The 18,643-nt window shown below is 41.7% G+C and overlaps 1 protein-coding gene across 1 annotated transcript in view; it reads left to right on the top strand.

Annotated features, from left to right (window-relative positions):
• The window catches only part of EP400 (E1A binding protein p400), a 192,368-nt gene that overhangs the window by 47,287 nt on the left and 126,438 nt on the right, over window positions 1-18,643 (top strand). Inside the window, exons 31-39 of the mRNA XM_069088665.1 lie at window positions 380-425; window positions 508-617; window positions 2,317-2,521; window positions 2,651-2,853; window positions 5,936-6,148; window positions 9,471-9,666; window positions 10,387-10,511; window positions 11,365-11,511; window positions 11,840-11,917. Coding sequence (XP_068944766.1) covers window positions 380-425; window positions 508-617; window positions 2,317-2,521; window positions 2,651-2,853; window positions 5,936-6,148; window positions 9,471-9,666; window positions 10,387-10,511; window positions 11,365-11,511; window positions 11,840-11,917 — 1,323 coding nt within the window. The remainder of the gene's footprint in view (window positions 1-379; window positions 426-507; window positions 618-2,316; window positions 2,522-2,650; window positions 2,854-5,935; window positions 6,149-9,470; window positions 9,667-10,386; window positions 10,512-11,364; window positions 11,512-11,839; window positions 11,918-18,643) is intronic.

Consider the following 18,643-nt stretch of genomic DNA (forward strand, 5'->3'; position numbering starts at 1 on the left):
AACCTAAGGTCCATAGATTCCATGGATCCAAAGAGTCCATGAATAGATTTCAGGGAGTCCATGAACTTGCTTAGGAAGAAAATGACATCTTTTTCCTCTTCCTATCTGATTCTGGGCAGAGGTCCATCTCTAGGCTGTCAGACTGACTGCTAGAGGAGGCCAGTACACAAACCTGGTTACCAAATCCCATTCTAGAGATTCACTGTTGTAAGCCATGTGAAAGAACCACCATAATGAGTCACTGGCCAAATGTGGAAATAACTTTCTTATTACAAATGCATTTTATGGCATTTTATTTGTATTTGAGAAACTCACAATTTTTTCAGCTAAAAATAATAACAAAATTTTTAAGTCACCTTGACTCTTCTTTCTAAAACAGGCTGGAACAATTAAAACATCAGCCACTGGGACAAGCATGCCAACTGGTAAGTAGACTAAGAGAGCTTTGAAATAAGAAAGTACATCCCAGTTTTACATATTTTCCTTAAACATGTATTTTCTTTGCAGGTACAGTTAGTGGAAATGTTATAGTGAACACCATAGCTGGAGTCCCTGCTGCCACTTTTCAGTCCATTAACAAGCGTATTGCTTCACCAGTTGTTCCTGGAAATTTAACAGTGAGTTAATTCTCAATCTGTTGATACTATAATATTATCGAAAGCCTTTGGTTTTTCCCGTACCACTTCAGCTAGCTGCTGGGTGAAGAAGCAGCCTTTCTGTCTTCTCCAGAACAGGATAAGAGACTCACTGATAGAGAGCGCTGAGCTATACAAATTCTGGAATGTGTCTTCGACTGGGTGCCTTCTGGATAGGAATGGAAGATATTGTTCCTTTTGTTAATCACTGGAGTAATACAGTGGGAAGAACCTGGAACTACCCAGTCTAAGTTCTGGGCATAGTCTGCCCACTTACTGGCAAATCACCGACACTTTGTGAACCTCAGTTTCTTCATTTCTATATGTGGGACTAGTAAACTCTTTCTTTTCTCCCAGGATAGCTGTGAAAATCACATGGGGTAATGCAAAAGGGGGAAGCACTCTGAAACATTGATGTAACACCTAACCACTATCAAGATAATCAAGACTGACTTTTCACTTAACATTATGTTGCGTGTTGTAGGAGGGGAAAGGCTCTTGGCATGTGAAGGCCATCAGGTTGTAGCCAGGACTGGAAAGAAACCTCTCTCCCCTTCCCTCTCTTTCATTCTCATTTCACCCAGAGGCCAACATATACACAAACAGACGTTATAAATTCTCTGAATCTCTTGAGTCATAGAAAGAAACACAGTGCATTAAGCAGCATCTTATCTTGAGGTTTAATGAGAGGTTGGGAAGGCAGCATTCTAAGAGGAAAATTTGAGTCAATATCTTATTAGAAGGGAGATTAAGTTTCTAGGGAAGAGTGAAATTACTCTTTTCTACCAGGATAATTCCATAGTTCCAAGCATTTTCAAAGTCTCTGTTAAAAAAACTTTCCCCATATATGAGATATGCTAAAATTGCCGAGAATTGACCTAATCCAGCAGTCTCTCTTTTGATGAAGATGTTGTTTGTGCTTAATTTTTCTGTTCTGCAATAAAAAGATCCAGGTGAAGACAGGGGCTCCAGGAAAGAAGACTACCTTGTATACAGAGGCACTTAATACACGTTTGTGGAATTGAACAGTATGGGCCAGACTTGTGGCAATAGGAGCACTGTGAGACCATGGCCAGTGCTTTTGTAGACACTCAAGGGATTCATTTCAGGGGGTGAGAGCCAGGGAAAGAAGCAAGGGAAAAATGGTCTCACATTTCATCATAAAGAAGACAGTTTTAATGTGTGAAAACATCAAATCTTATTTAAGTAGTCATTATGTTAGGCAAGAAGATAGATTCAGAGGATAGTCACAATTTCCTGTTGCTCAGTGGAGAAAAAGAAGGTCCTTCAGGTGAAGACATGGAGGTGAGGTGGGTCTTATCTTGTCAACTTGAATGGTTCTCTTCTTAACATAGGAAATTAATTATTCCAACAGTTGAGTTAGAATTCTGTAATGAAGCATTATGCGATATGTGAATATAGCCATCCATATTTTAAATTGTTGTATTGATAATATGGTACACTTTTAGTTCATCAGAAACTCCAGCTGTAAAATTGGCACGTAGTGTACTAGTTTGTTTCTATTGGCGTAATATTTTTTTTAAGAACTCTGTCATTTATTTTTCCTTATTCTTAATTTTAGAAATTTTATCCTTTTTTCTTTGAAAATTCCTTTTGAACTTCAGAGCACTTCCAAATTGTCTGAGGTGAGTTGATATCTGCATCTTTCTGCCTTTTTTAGACCACAGGCAATGCTTCTCCTGCTCAGGTGGTTCATGCGCAGCCTCGGACAGTTGCCACACCTGCTGCATCCACTGAGCTGGTCTCTCTAGCATCTACTCAGGGGGTGCGTGCTGTCACTTCTGTGACAGCTTCTGCCGTGGTCACCACCAACCTGACCCCTGTGCAAGCTCAGACCAGGTCTTTAGTGACTCAGGTGACTCAAGGTAAAAGTTTGATTCTACTTTCGTCTTTTAGTAGTCATACTATTAAAAGTTCTTGTTATCTGAAGACGATGTGGAACATGGGGTAGGAAGGAAGATGCCACCTTTTAATGAAAGAAAACGTCTTTGCAGCCACAGGGGTTCAGCTTCCCGGCAAAGCGATCACACCAGCCCATTTCCAGCTTCTCAGACAGCAGCAGCAGCAGCAGCAACAGCAGCAGCAGCAGCAACAACAGCAGCAGCAGCAGCAGCAGGCGGCCCAGGTGCAGGTCCCACAGATCCAGGGCCAGGCCCAATCCCCTGCCCAGATGAAAGCTGTGGGGAAGCTAACACCGGTGAGAAGTGTGCTTCTGAGAAATAATGATGGGAAACTTTGTTTAGGCATAACAAACATATAAAAACAGTTCAGTGGGCTAAATCTCTGATGCCTGGATCCTTCAAAATCTTTTCCTGCTTCATCAAAACTCAGCTTTGTTTATGTAGATAAAACTTATTTGTGTTGTCTTTAAATGAGAATGTTTTACATATAAATGCTGACTTTCTGCATCTTGTTTTTTGTGGGACATTACAGTACCTTGCCACTGATGACCTTTCCTGATTTGGGCGGTCCTGCTCCTGGCTTTTTAGCTCCTTCTTTTCATTTGTACTTAACCTCACTGTCCTTTGCATACCCAGGTCCAGTTCATTGCCTTGGACTTTGGCCCATTTCTTCCTTCTCTTGACATGAGAAAACCCTAGAAAGATACTGTTTGAGTGTTTGTGTGGAGAACTGTAAAGAAGGAGAAGATGTATACTTTGAGTGACCCCCCCTTACTTTTCCTCTTGAGACTCGATATCCTCATCATATTCTTGGCCTTCTCACTTAATTACAGACAGATTTTCATGTACAATAATGTGAATTAGTTTGCTGACACCTAAATGTATTACCTCTACCAAGGGAACTTATATTTGAACATAGGACAGTGCCTTCATCAAAGCAGGGTATTCTTGAGGGAAGAATTTCAGAAATCATGGACAAACTGGTAAGGAAATCTTTTTTTTGAGGTGAGGGGGCTGTTTAGATGCTGTAATCATTCTCGAATGTTATTTCAAAGTTTATTTTTATGAACCAGAGCCCAGTAGGTTTTAGATACCTAGTTTTTCTCTCTTTAAAAATTTTTTTTGTAGGTTTAATCGCAAGAGAATGTGTATACATTCAGAACCATACACTAGAGAAAGGTCATTAATCATGAAGATAAAGGTGAAACACTTGGTCCTGGCTCTGTTAGGACTCTTCTAGGTCCTCAAGCACAGCCCTTTGAATCCAGACTTCACAGAACAGATCCCCTCAACAAAAGGATTTGTTCTGTAAAGCTTGGACTCTGTCCAAAGGCTGCACCCAAGGAGCTAGAAGGCCCCACATGACTTCAGGTCACAGGTTCCCCAGCTCTGCCCCTCCTGAGGCTTTGTAACCTCACCTTGAAGTAACTATCTGAAATGGACTCAGACTAGCCAGCCCTAGAACAGAGCACTTAACCCTTGGAGTCCCATGGACTCAGTATGAACCAAGGAGTCATTCAGTTATTAAATATGTACTAGTTGCCTGCCATGTGCCAGGCACCATGCTAAGTGCTAGGGATGATGTAAAAGACAGTCCTGTATCATTTGTCCCCACCCCTCCCTTCACCTGTGCTCACAATCTAATGGGGGGAGACAATATGCAAACAAATTTGTACAAAGGAAACTATATACAGGATAAATTAAAATAATTAATACTGGGAAGACACTAGAATTAAGAGGAATGGGCTTCCTTAAAAATGGGATTTTAATTGAGATTTGAAGAAAGCTAGGGAAGCCAGTAGGCAGAGATGGGGAAGGGAGAGCATTCCAGTGTTTGTTGTATTAAATAGCTCTTCTTCTTGCGGACATAAGAACTTTTCAATTAAATAGCTCTTGATGTCATCTGTTTTTATATTATTTACATTTCACAATGTCTTTCCCCTTACCCTTCCTAGAATATCTCTTACAACATATTTGTAACAAAGAATTAAAAAGGAGAAACAAAATAGTTCAGTAAAAGTAACATTTCAGCCACTATGGCACTAGCGAGTGTTCCACCCACAGCCCCTGTCTTTGCTAAGAAGGTGGGAGACTCTTCTCTTCTTTGGGGCCATCGTTTGTCATTATTATTGCTCGGGCTTTAGTGTGATTATTTTGTTCTTGTTCTTGCCATTTCCATTGTTGTGCTCCGTTTGTACATTGTTTTTCTGGCTCTGATGACTTCAGTCTCTATCATTTCATGTAAGTTGTTCCATTCTTGTCTACAGTTATATCATTTTTCTTATTGTAACACAGTATCTTATTACTTTCATTAATTAACTCGTGTAGTCATTCCCCAGTTGATGGGCATCTGCTTTGTTTCCAATTCTTTGCAAATATAGAAGTGATTCCGTAAATACTTTGGTGTATAGAGAGCTTTTCTTTTTATCATTGACCTCCTTGAGGGGGTAAGATCTCAAAATCACAGTATATGAATATTTTTGTCACTTTCTTAGCATAGTTCCAAATTACTGTACAGAATAGTTGAACCACTTCATAGCTCTTATCAATAGTGAGCAGGCTTAGTTTTAAATAAAATGTATTTCTTGATTTATTTGATGAAACTGCAATTTGTTAAATTAATTTTTTTTTGTAGACCAGGGAATACCGATTCTTCTTGTCATAGACTTGCTAATCGATCAGAATCTGTTTTGTCAATTCATTATGTAAAGTTCAAAGTCTACTTTTATAAATGTAAAGGTCATGATAGTCCCAGACTGCTCTCAGTGTTGAGGGGCAATACATCTCAGTCTGAATTACAAATACAAGGATGCCAATAAGTTCTCACATCCTTATTACATATGGAAAGCACTTTAAAAACCATAAAGCAGAGAGAGAGAGTATGTGTGTGTGTGTAATAGATTGTAGTTATTGATTACATTATAGTTATTATAATAGTTATTATCAATGATTACATTTTTTTTTTTAAAGCAATTGGGGTTAAGTAACTTGCTCAAGGTTACATGGCCAGTTATTTCTGGGTGTGGTGCTAAGTATCTGAGCCCGGATTTGATCCCCAGGTCATCCCGACACTGGAGTCGATGCTCTTACTCGCTGAGCCACCTGATCGCCCCTAAGCAATTGGGGTTAAGTAACTTGCTCAACGTTACACGGCCAGGTGTTTCTGGGTGGGTGCTAAGTGTCTGAGCCCGGGATTTGATCCCCAGGTCATCCCGACACTGGAGCCGGTGCTCTAACTCTCTGTGCTACCTGGCCACCCCCATTTTCTTTAGATATAAAGAATTAATTTATGCATGAAGGCATATCAGTTTGTTCATAGTTTTTAAGAGAGTAAGTTTTAAACATTTTGCATATTAATGGACATTTATTTGATTTTAGGAGCACTTGATCAAAATGCAGAAACAGAAACTCCAGCTGCCTCCACAGTCAGGACCTCAGCAGCAGACCCAGCCAGGGGCCCAGCCACAGGCCACCCAAGTACAGGTACAGCAGCAGCCACAGCAGACACCACAGCTGGCAGCAGTTGCGGCCCCAAGGCCTGGAGCTCTTCTCACGGGCACAACAGTAGCGAACCTCCAAGTTGCTCGTCTTGTAAGTTCTCATTTAATGTGGTTCATATTAGGGAGACCAGCACACAGAGCCAAGGCTTTGAAAGAACAGTTGAGAGTGTGTCTGACACAAGTAACAGCTATAGGAGCAGAAAAACCCTGGGAGAGGGAGAGAAAGGGGTATAGTTTGGGAAGGTTTGATAGAAGTGCTGGGATCCGAGGCCCACCTTGATATGGTACTGAAGATGTGATCACTGAAGGAAGAATGGCAGGTAAGGTTGGGGAGACCTCATGCCAGGCCTAGGATCTTGGACTAGTGGTGAATCTTTGAAGGTGTTGGGGAAAAAATAATCTATACTCTTCCTTTTAGCTTTTCAGAGGCACTTTATTAATACAAAAGCATTTTTTCTTGGAGAAAAGTTTTACAGGTAGAATTCCCCTGCTAATCTCGGTACCTTTTTGTTTCAGACAACTTCCAGTTTATATTTTCTAGTAATTTTGAAGTAAATAATGAAATTCTGCCTCAAGGTTAAAGAAATATACATAGTTTAAGTTTATGATTTTTGATTTACCAGACAGAACAATAGAAGTGTAAATGTCCCCACACTTTTTGAAAAAATATCTTCTTGAAACCAACTGACTTACTCTAACATTCCTCTTTCATTGTGGTCAACCATAAACAAAGAGATTGGGACTGGACCTATGATTTCCTTGACATAAGGAATTCCCAGATGAGGAAACGGTCTTCCATTGTAGGTCAGCATCTTCTCTGCAACCTGGAGTACTAGATTGTTGGCTAGACCTTGAAAAAGTTAAGTGGCTTGCTTAGAGTCACACAGCTAATGTGTTCAGAGATGAGACTTGAATCTAAGTCTTCCGTCAAGGCTAGAAAGACATTCTCATTTTTAGTTTGGTCAACATCACAAGTCACACACTTTCTGGTGACACAGTCTTGGGATCTTAAGATTCCCTCCCTGAAATTGATTGTCTTCTCTCCCCTCTCTTGTCCTGTCTTTCCTCTCTTTCTTAGCTGGACTCCTAGAGAAGGCTATCTGTAGTGCTTCCACTTCCTCTCCTCTTCCTCATTCTTGCAATCTGGAAACCACAACCTCCTACCAAAACAGCGCTTTCCAAAGCTGCCAGTGATCTTTTAATCGCCAGATTTGAGGGTCTTCTCGACATTTCTGCTACATTTAACATAATTGACCACCACCTCATCCACTTTGGATTTTTGTGACATGACTTTCTCCTGGTTTTCCTTACTAACTACTCTGTCTTACTCTCTTTTGTTGACTTGTCATTCATATCAGGTCCCTACATGTAGGGGTGGCTGAATTTTCTCCCTAAACACACTCTCAGTGACCTTATCAGCTCTTAGGAGTTCAGTTACCATCTCAGTATCTAGGTGACTCACAGATCTTTGTATCCAGCTGTAGCCCCATTCTCTCCCTTGAATTTCAGTCATTTCAAATTGTATGTCCCAGAGACATCTCAAACTCCACATACCTAAAATTGAACACATTCTCTTTCCCTTACAAATCTACCCCTCTTCCAAACTTCCCTTTTGCTGAAAAGGGCACCATCATTTTTTTAGTGTGCACTGCCAGCCCTTAACTCCACCCACTATCCCCCCAGGCCATCTGGTCAGTTAGGAGACCTTGCCATTTCTGCTTCTACAACATCTTTAATCTGAACCCTTCTTTCTGCTCACATAACTACAGCCTTAGTCCAAGTCCTTGTCACCTTTGACCTGTATTGTTGCAGTGACTTCCTAATTGTTCTCCCTACTTCAAGTCTCTCCCGGCTCTGTCTTCATTATGTACATCTGCCAAAGTGATTTTCATTAAGTGTCACTCTTTCTCTGTCATTCCTTACTCAGTAAATTCCAAATATGAACTTCTCTCTTTGGCCTTTAAAACTCTTAATAACCTGGCCCAAACTTCCTTTCAGCTTCATTAAACCTTACTACTCTTTTCTCACTCTGGTCCAGTTAAACTGACCTTCTCTCTGTTGCTTTCATAAGCACTTCATGCCCTTTTTCTGTGCCTTGTGCTGTCTTATCTCCTGTGCATGGAGTGCACTCCCCCCCTCCTTACCCCCCTGCCTTGGAGATTCCCTCTTTTCCTTCAGAGGGCAGTTCAAGGACCACCTTCTTAAAAAATGTCTTTCCTGATGATTTCTCTCAATTTCTAGTGTCCTTCCCTCCTTTTGTATTCTCTTGGTGGGTATATATCATGGATAGCCTTATGTGAGCATATTTTCTCCCCCAATAGAAGTAAGGTCCCTTGAAAATAGGAAGTGTTTCATTCTTTGGATCTGCATCCTGGGGCCCTAGCACATTGGCTGGCACATAGTAGGCCAATGATTGAGTAAGCTAATGATTGAGATACTGATTCAAGGAAAACTAAGGTTAGATTTAAGGGAGGCCAAGAACTCAAGATACTGACATTGTTATATCATTTCTTAATTTTTACAACACAACAGATACCTTAGTGTTCTGTGTTTTCACAAATGTTTTTAAGCAAGGGAGGAGGGGATGATGCAGTAAAATTGTTTTTAGGAATATTGATTTAAAAAAAAAGATTAAACTTAACAGAGATTCAGCATGAAGGATGAAAACAGTTTAATGTAAGAAGGACTAGAAAATAGATTATTACAGTAATTACAGTGAGAATCAGAGGACCTAGATTTATAGTAGTGGCAGTAGGTATAGAAAGGAAGAGTTTTAGAAGAGAAATAGCAGAAATCTTGGAGATCAGAAATAGATGTAAAGGAGAGAGAAATAAATGCATCACTGGACTCTGTCAGTCTTTCTTTTCTGACTTTTCTTTTGTACCTACTGCCACTGCTGTAAAGACTCTCTTTGACTCACATGGGGATTGTTGCAATAACTTAGTTTGTTTCCCTGTATGTAGATAACTGTTCCAGTCCATCTCGTGAATCACTTCCATCTTAATGTTTTTATGCCTGTTTTGTTTTCCAAAACACAGCTCTTAATGTATTCTTTCTGAAGCCTTCAGGCTCTCACCACTGTCTGTTGATTAAGGTCCGAGATCCTTAGCCTGGAATCCAAGATTACTTAAAAGTTTTTGAGTCTTTGTGGCAGTATGGTGTAGTTAAATTCTGATCCATGACTAATGTTGAAATGAGCTAATTTTGCTGTAAGGGTTTTCATATGTATGCAGGAAGCCAAACTGCTTGGTGGGATATGATAAGGAACTTAGACTTTTCCTGTATCATTTTCTGTCATTTGTAATTTCTGGCTAATTGACATTAGCCATAAAATATACACAGCATAGTTTCTTGATGTGATGAAAGAGAATTCTGAGTTTTTCCTAAATAATCTATTATTTTTTATTGTTTAGACTCGTGTTCCTACTTCCCAGTTACAAGCTCAAGGGCAGATACAAGCTCAGACAACTCAGACTGCTCAAGTGGCATTGGCAAAACCACCAGTTGTGTCTGTGCCGGCAGCTGTTGTATCATCAGCTGGGGTCACAACACTTCCTATGAATGTTGCTGGGATTAGTGTTGCTATTGGACAGCCGCAGAAAACAGCAGGTATTTCTCTGGAAATTCTCCCAACAGTAATTTTTGGGAAGTAGTCACTTCTAGTTTTCACCCAGTTGTTTTTGTTGTTGGGAATAGTTACCAAGTTTGTAGGATATTAAAAAATATTTTTATTTGTTATATTCTGTGTGTGAACATTTAAAATCTTAGTAAGTATAATTATTTCTAATTATCTCATTTGAGAGGCAGTGTAGCAATAGAGGACAGATCTTGAAGTCATTGTCTGCCAAAAGGCAGCACCTGGGTTCTAGTCCTACCTCTTGACACATACTAGCTGTGTGATCCTGGGCAAATCACTTAACCTCATATGCCTCAGGCAACTCCCTAAGACTTAAGTTATAGATGAGTTAGTGATCCACATTGGTAGAAAGTATTTCCACATATGGAGTTCCCTTCACTGATGAAATAATAGGTCTGAACCAGGACCTAAAAAAAAGTGCTGGGCACAAGGAGACTGGAACTTCCAGGTTTCAAAAGTTATTTTAAAAATACAACTAAAAATATAGGGACATATTTTGAGCTTAATTTCCTTGCGGTAGCTTTATAAATCTGTATCAAAAATAATAACCCTCAACACAGTTGTAGGGTTAATGCTCAACATCTACAGGCTTCTTGTTGGTTAGCGTCTAGTAAGTGACGCAGCAGGTGGAGATGTATTCATCAGGCTGGTCTCAGGTTCTTGATCTTAACAGAGCGTTTGGTGATTTGTAGGGCAGACTGTGGTTGCACAGCCGGTGCATGTCCAGCAGCTTCTGAAGCTCAAGCAGCAAGCTGTTCAGCAGCAGAAAGCCATCCAGCCTCAGGTGGCTCAAGGCCAGGCTCCCGCACCACAGAAGGTATTTGGATGTGTGAGGTTGAGTGCCCTCTAGTGCTCAAGTAGAGCAGTGCTTCTTACACTGTGGGGGAAGCTGTGAAAAATTTGGCAGCAACCACCAAAAATTAATTAAAAATCAGACGGATTATGAATCCGAAGTGTTTCTGGCAGCGCTTGCGTGTGTTGCATCATGCAGCTTCACTGCAGCCTTGGTTCTGAACACAGAGCACGTCCACTTTGCACTGCACATGCCATCATGCCACAAAATGCCAAGGAACACTGTTGAAACACAGAAAGGGGTCATGGGTGCAAAAAGTTGAAAAAGCCCTGATCTAGAGAGCACTGGTTCTTGTCTCCTTTTTATCCACATACTTATTTGTGGGGGTCATACCTAGGGCTACAACAAAAGTGAGTTTGTTGTGAGTGTTATTCACATGGACTACACAGTTAGTGGCTGCTCCCCTGAATTAAAAAAAAACAACTATATATATTTTTAAAAGCTTTGTCAGGTCTAAAAAGCATTCATATTTAGGTCAGTAAGTAAGCTGCTTGTGGTGTTTCAAGTATGAGCCAAGCTATGCTGGGGGTGGGGTAGGGCTCATCACTAAGATAAGATGAATGTTGATGAATTTTATTTTGTTCACATTGACTCTTGGTAGCTGTCTTTCAACCTGGAGAAGGGTTGTGATATGAGATAGTAGAAAGAATTGCTTTGAAATCACAGATCCTCAAAATAAGAAGTAATCTAAAAACTATATTCCCTTTAAAGTTAATTTTTAATTTAAATTGGCTGGTCTCTTTGTAGCTGGTTTTTTTCTTGTTGTTTTAAATCAAAAGTTAATTAGCATTATTTAGAATCATATCTGTCTTTCCAGATAACTGCACAACAGATAACTGCCCAAGGCCAACAACAGAAAGTAACCTATGCCACCCAGCCAGCAATTAAAACTCAATTTCTTACTACACCGATTTCCCAGGCACAGAAATTAGCAGGGACCCAGCAAGTGCAGACACAGATTCAGGTGAGTAATTGTTAACATGCTTGGTGCAGTAGTTAATATGTATCTTTGTTTTCCTGTTAACTCTCTGTGACTCTCCAGAGTAGTAATTTTGGATATGTGTACAATGTGCAAAACTAGGAAGTTTAGAATATAGTTATTTTCAACTTAAGGTTATAGTGAAATAATAAACACTTGGTAAGGATTCAGATTGCAAGGAAATCTCTTATAAATTGAACTTTGTTGGTAGTAATCATATTTGTGCAAAAATAATTGAGGATGAAAGAAAGGATACTAGTTAGTGGATACAATGTTCATGAATTTCTTGTAATCAGACTTTTTTATATTGAAGGTTGCAAAACTTCCTCAAGTAGTCCAACAGCAAACAGCTGTGGCCAGTATTCAGCAGGTGGCCTCTGCTTCTCAGCAGGTAAGATCTGAAAACAGCTTGATAATATTGAGAACACATGGCATTTTTTGGTATGTACATAGTTTTAGACTTACTTTCAGTCCTTTTCATGAAGTCCAGAATAATCTGTGTTCTGTTACATGGTCATCTTTTTTGGCTCCTCATGAAAATGGAGTTTTAACTAAAAAAGTGCCCATGTTTTCTGTACTCAAATAGCTCGTTTTCCTCACCAGTGTGGGTATTCTCTCCAGGGACGCAGATTGCCACCTATTTGTGCCTGCTCATCATGTTCACTCAGTGAGCAGATAGCCTTCCTCCCTTCCTCTTGATGTGGCCAGGATGCCAGTGGAGCATACAGGCTGTCCCTTGGTTTTCCTTCTCCCCCATCACAGGACTGGCCCAGTTTCTTTCTTACACATACATTTCTCTGACATCCTTTCCACCATTTCTCCATCACGGCTTACATGTGCTCTGTTGCAGGCTGCTCGCCCCTGCTGGGGCCTTCCATTGCCTTTGGGGTGAACCTCAACTCCGTGACTGACAGCTGTGCCACAGTATCTATTTAAAAAACAATCTCTGACAAAAATTGTTATACTACTCTTATGATTAAGTCCTAGCACAGACGCAGGCAAGCGAAAGCATCTTAAACTTTGCAGAAGTAGACCATGTGTTCATTTCCTGGATGAGGTCTTTCTTCATCTTTTTCTCAATGACATAAAGTCTTGACAATATATATTCTTTCATTTTACTCAAGTGTTATAAAATGGCAATTATGGCCACTCAGACTACCTGGGGATTATATAAAAGCAGGGATTTTATTTTTTCCTCATTTACATATCGCTGGAAGCTGAAGGCCTCACTTTAAATGAATTCATTAACAAAAATTTATTAATCATCTACTATGTGCAAGACCCTGTACTAGGTTCTAGAGATATAAAGAAAAAATTGGAAGAGTCCCTGCCCCTAAGGAACTGATATCTTACTGGAGAAGGGGGTGGAGGAAATAGAAAACATGTACAGCTTTAATTTGTCAGTTTTATGGTTTCATAAATTCATACATGGAGTGAGCCAGTGTGGCATAGTCTAAAGGACACAGGGTTGGAAGTCACTGGATCTTGGGGAGACAGTCCCAGACCTGCCACTTCTTCCCTGTGTAACCTTAGACAAAGCATTCTCCACTCTGGGACTCAGTTTCCTCATATGTACCATGAAGGGGTTGGACTGCTGAAGGGATGCCTGAGGCTCCCTTCCACCTCTACATCTAGGAACTAAGAGTTCTCAAAGAAGCTCCTCATTTAGTTCTCTCTCCCAGAGGCCCTAGCCACACCCTTTTTTTGTTTCTGTTGTAGCATTTTCATAACATATGTGAGATTTTTCAGTTAGCTTGTCTTTTCTTTTCTCTGGGCTAGGCGTCACCACAGACCGTGACACTCTCTCAAGCAACAACTGCAGGTCAGCAGGTCCAAATGATCCCTGCAGTGACTGCAACAGCTCAGGTGGTTCAGCAGAAACTCCTCCAACAGCAGGTGGTGACAACAGCCTCCACGCAGCTTCAGGCCCCAGGTGTACCCAACCCCGCCCAGGGGCCAGCCAGCTCTGATGGCCAGAGTCAGCAGGCTAAGTTACAAATGAGAATGTCGACTGTCAGGTTAAAGACAGCTAACAAGCCTAGTTGAGCCAAGCATGGGAAAAGCGGGGATATTTGTTTTCTTTGGTCAAGCTCCAGCTGCAAAATAGGCACACCCTTTCTATTTCCTGGTCTTGAGGCAGAAAACCACTGTCTTCATAGAGGACATTTTATTTATTTCTGAACCTTGGAAACATTCTCACACCAAAACACACGACCTTTGGAAAATTCTTGTCAAAACCAAGTAGTGTAATTATTTTATTAAAGTGTATCCTTCTCTTACAGAAAAGTGATCCTTCCTGAAAGCCTCTCTGTACTGTATAACTAATGGAAACAGTGACCATGGTGATTAGTACCCTCCTTCTTCATTCATGGCAGTGTTTTCTCCAGAGCACTAGTACTGGGTTTTGATAGCCACTTAGTAGAATTTCTTTGTAGTAATACAATATTTTGCACATTACATTTGTGCTAATTGGTTTGTGCAGTGAGTCATAAAATGGAAAGTCTTTTTTAAAACTTAAAAAAATTTTAGATAAGACTTTAACTTAATTCTTTCACCTTATCCAGAAAAGACAAACCATGGTCCTTTTAGTGGAGGGAACAGCTAGAGTCAGTCACCTGTAATTGAGTTTTCATTCCAAAGAGTAGCCATTGTGTTCTGTGCTTTCTAAAAGTGATTCGTTTTCATACTTTTAAAGGAAATGTTTGGTAATACTGTTCATCTAAGCACATTGTAGGTGCATTCCCTGTATTTTGTCTATTGGCTTATTTAACATGCATTGGGCTGCTTCAGATTGTTTCAGGAAAATGTTGGGACTCTGATGTCTTGGACTAGTTAGAGCTAAAGTGCCATAGAAGCGTCATAAGCACCACCTGTTTTATTGCTGTATAATCTATGGTGACCTTAGTCTCAGTGTACGTAGAGTGAGAGCTAGATGGAGATTAGAGAGTAGGGATGGCAAGAACATTCTGAGGTCCAAGCTTCGGGGGAGCTGAGAAACATTATATATACATATATTTATATGTATGTAGATGGTACATCTGAGGGTCCAGAAATAGACCAAGCGATCTATGTATTGTAAATGTGTACAAATTTTTAATACATTGAAAAAAATACGCTAGTCTTATCAAGCAGGATGTTTTGGGCAGTCACCGCATTTTCACTTTCCAGGGGCTCTACTTGAGCAAATCTTGGTTCAACCTAGTAAAGGTGAGAACCTTAACCATCTACTGTTTGTGGAGCTGTATGATATTGAAGGAGAAAAAGGGAAGATTCCTGTTGCAGGGTGTTTTGTTGATGTTGTTTGTTTTAAATAAGGGAAGGCAGTGGATGGAATGTTAAGTGGCTATGCTGGTTGATGATGGCATCTTACATACATGTCTTTTGCCATATTTTTAGTATGCAAAAGGAAAAAGCCTAAATAGTACCTTTTCTCCATGGGTATATTTTGCTCATTTATGTCCAGGGAAGGGTAAGGGTATACTGGTTTTTTTTTTTCTTTAACAAATGCCAGTTATGTCTTATAGCATTCAGAAATTTAAATATTTATTGAAAAATCTATTTTTCCTCTGTAAATGCAGCATTTTTCCTTTAAGTTTTCTTACTTTAAGTAATTTGTCAAAGAAATTCATCCACTTTTCAATTTAAAAAAAAAAACAAGCATCCTACAGATTTCTTTCGATGTAATCAAACACTTTTCTAGCTCTAAGTAAATAGGTAGACAGTAAAGATCATATGTTTAAGGATCATAAAATTGAAGTTTGAGAAAGAATGGAGTACTAAAACAACTTGCTACTTTTATGAGATTTCATAATTTGTTAAAGTTTTGATTTTCAAGTGAATTGTTCACACAGAAATACTTAAAGTGAAAACGTCACAGGTGCATGCTGCTTTTCAGTATGACAGTTTCAAATATTATACGTATTCTAAACTTGCAGAATTAAAATGTATAGGAATTCTCCAAACTTATTTCCATTTGCCCATCCTGATAGTTTTTCTTTAGATCTTCAGAGTGAACCTTTTAAAATGATGATAGAATTTGAATGCATTTATTTTAGAAATGCCCAAGAATTCTCAAAAGGTAAAAATTAATTGTTTAAATAACCCCCCCTGTAATCCCCTAGCAGTCTGCGTAGACAACTTAGAGCCAATTGCAGAAAAACTTTTAAAAGTTTAAAAACTGGTGTTTTTATAATTGCTGTATGTAATTCTTGTCCCTGTCACTGCTGGTGAAAAGGAATCCGTTTCCATATTCTTGGCAAGGAGATTTTAGTTCAACTTCAGTAATCCTAATAACACATAGAAGGAATTGACGAGCTCATTGGACTTATACCAAGAGCATACATATTTAAGAGTATAGCATCGAAAGGTTACTCCTGCCCTAAGTAGTGTTCCACATAATCATTTGAGTAAAACACTCCATCTCCAGTGTTCTGACTCATCCAGTTTCCTTAGCTTCATGTTTGAAAGGTCAAGCTTTCTGTTTTTAAGAAGATAATGAAGTTTGGTTCAGCAAAGTTGTCTAGGAAGTTTCAGACTGTTACTGTTAGCAAAATTCTGTATTACCATGCAAATCAGGCTTCTCTTATTGCGCTATGATGATTCAAGGGTGTATTCAGGAACACAGCAGCAAAATCGTTGTGAGATTTTACTTCGGCCACCATTGAAACCAGTTATTCTCTAAGAGACATTTGTTTTCATTCAGGTCAGACAGTGTTGTAAAACGTTAAGTGGGGAAGCACATTGCCTGCGTCCAAGTACTGTTCAGATGTTGTGCCTCAAGGGGGAACGGTTTTTCTTTTAATAAATAAAAATGCTGGCTTAAAAACAAACAACACTGTAACCGGATAGCTGTTGTGTTTTAAAACATACAGGAACAAGGTTGAAATTGTAAATACTTTGTAAACATAAACATTTGTACTTGAATAGTAGGATTTTAAAGAGCACTGACATCCTACCAGATAAAAGGTATAATAAAGTGTCCTTTTTTATAAATCTTTGTTTTGTTTTTCCTAGCACAGTATTTTAGTGATAATAAAACACCAAATCTTCATTATTTGCCTGCAAAAAAGCTGCCTTCTCACATGGTTTAGATAGAGGGTCAGTCTTCTCTTGTAGTCAATTCATGCTCCTGGGTCTAGAGGGGAAGAGCTGGAGATTTTTTCTGTAAATGCTCTTGGTGACAAGGAGAGGAGAAGTCTGTCAGTGTGTCAGGCAGCACTTTGGTTTAGAAAGCTAAGTCTTTTGCTGAAAGCTTGGCGCAGTCCTTCTGAATTGGGGAATGGGAGGCACCGGTACGTTTTCAGCGGTAATGATTTATTTAATTGTGTGACCTGGTGGTAAATCACCTTCTCAGCTTTCTCATCTCACCTTGGGGATAGTGTATGTTTATGGAGCCCAGTGCCATCATCATTGCTGCCATCACCACCACCACCACCACCACCACTATCACCACCACCACCTCCATCTTCACCATCTTCATCATCACCATCATGGCAGCTGAAACATACATTGTCAGATGTGAGCCCCCCAGCAGTCCTATGCAAGTAGATTAATTTTGCAAGCATTTTAAAATAAGCTAGTATACGTAAGGCACTGTGGCACTGAGGCTACAGAGACAAAATAAGAAGGCCTAGACCTCAAGGAGCTTACATTCTACTGGGGTGGAGAAGGTCAAAAGGGACCATAGGATCATAAACTCAGAGCCAGGAGGGGCCTTGTAGTCATCCAGCATAACACCCTCATTTTACAGATGGGTTACCTGAGGCAACATTGACACAAATGATTGAGTAGACAGTAACTGAGAAGGGGGAGAGAGCCTTAGCTGCCAGGAGCACCAGAAAAGAAGGGAAGGAGTTTCAGAAGCTGAGCTGAGGAGGGAGGATATCCCAGGAAGGCAGGGCATCCACCCCCAGGCCCAGCATCCCATGTCAAGGTATGAAGGGGAGCCTGGGGAATCCCAGAGCCAGGCTGTCAAGGGTTGGTGTTCTAGAGGCAAATGGGGTCCCCACTGGGTGGTTTTCCTTTCTCCTTTCATGGATGCCTTCTGTTGTTCCATCCATCATTCCATAACATCCCCCTCTCGGGCCTGTCCATGTTGTCCGGGCCTGGAACTCCGCCTCCCGTCTTCCCTGACGCCCCTACCAAACCCCCGCCTTCTTGGAGAAGCCGCTCCCGACTCCCCCGCAGGTCTAGCGCCTTCCTCTGTTGCTGGGCTCCAGTCGATCCCGCCCTTGCTTGTTGGTACAGTTGTTCGCGGATTGCTTCTCCCGTTAGACTGTGAGCTCCTTGAGGGCAGGGACAGTTTTGTAGCTTGCTTTTAATTTTTATTGATGTGCCTGGCACGGTGCTTGGTACGTGGTGGGCGCTTAATAAATGTCTGTTGGTTGAATTGCACATGAGAGCCCAGGAGGCTCAGAAGTAACTCGAGGGTAGTCTATCCATTTTGCAGATGAGGACGCTGGCCCACGGACGCTGTGATCCCCGCCTGCCTCCCGGGCTCTGCTCCTGTGCACCTCCTCGAGGGTGGGCAGGACGAGGCTCCAGGAGGCCGAGAGCCTTCGCGTGCGCTCCGAGCACGGCCGAGCCCTCTCGCTTCTCCCTCCTCTTCTCCCTCCCCTACCTCCATCCAACGCATGCGCCGTGGGATCTCCCTCGGTCCGGGCGCATCCCGCCGCGGTCCACCCGGGAGCTCGCTGCGCCTGCGCGGGGAGCTCCCGGTCCGGGCGCCCCGACCGCCGGCCCGCCGCGGGACAGCCGCCGCCCCGCCTCGCGCCCCGCCCGCCGGGCCGGGTCCTCCCCGGCGCAGCGCGTGCGCAGAGGCGCCGGAGGGCTGGGGGCGGGGGTGGGGGGTGGGGGTGGCGGGGCTGTCATTGTGTTCCTGTCGAGGAGGAGGCGGAGGAGGAGGTGCCGCCGCCGCCGCGCCCATGGATCTCCTGTCACGCCGCGGGTGAGTGGAGGGCCAGGCTGACCAGCGGGGGGCCGGGGGCAGCGCCCGCCCCACCGCCGGCGTGACCGTGGGTGAGCCCCTTCCTCTGCGGGCCTCCGCTTCCTCGGCTGCCCGGGTCGTGGCCCCCTCGAGGCCCGTGCCCTCCTCTCCGCCTCGGGCCGGGCATTGCCT

This window comes from Petaurus breviceps, unplaced genomic scaffold, assembly GCF_028583685.1.
Source record: "Petaurus breviceps papuanus isolate PSGF00001 unplaced genomic scaffold, PetGlider_PUasm1.0 103, whole genome shotgun sequence".
NCBI classification, from domain to species: Eukaryota; Metazoa; Chordata; class Mammalia; order Diprotodontia; family Petauridae; genus Petaurus; species Petaurus breviceps.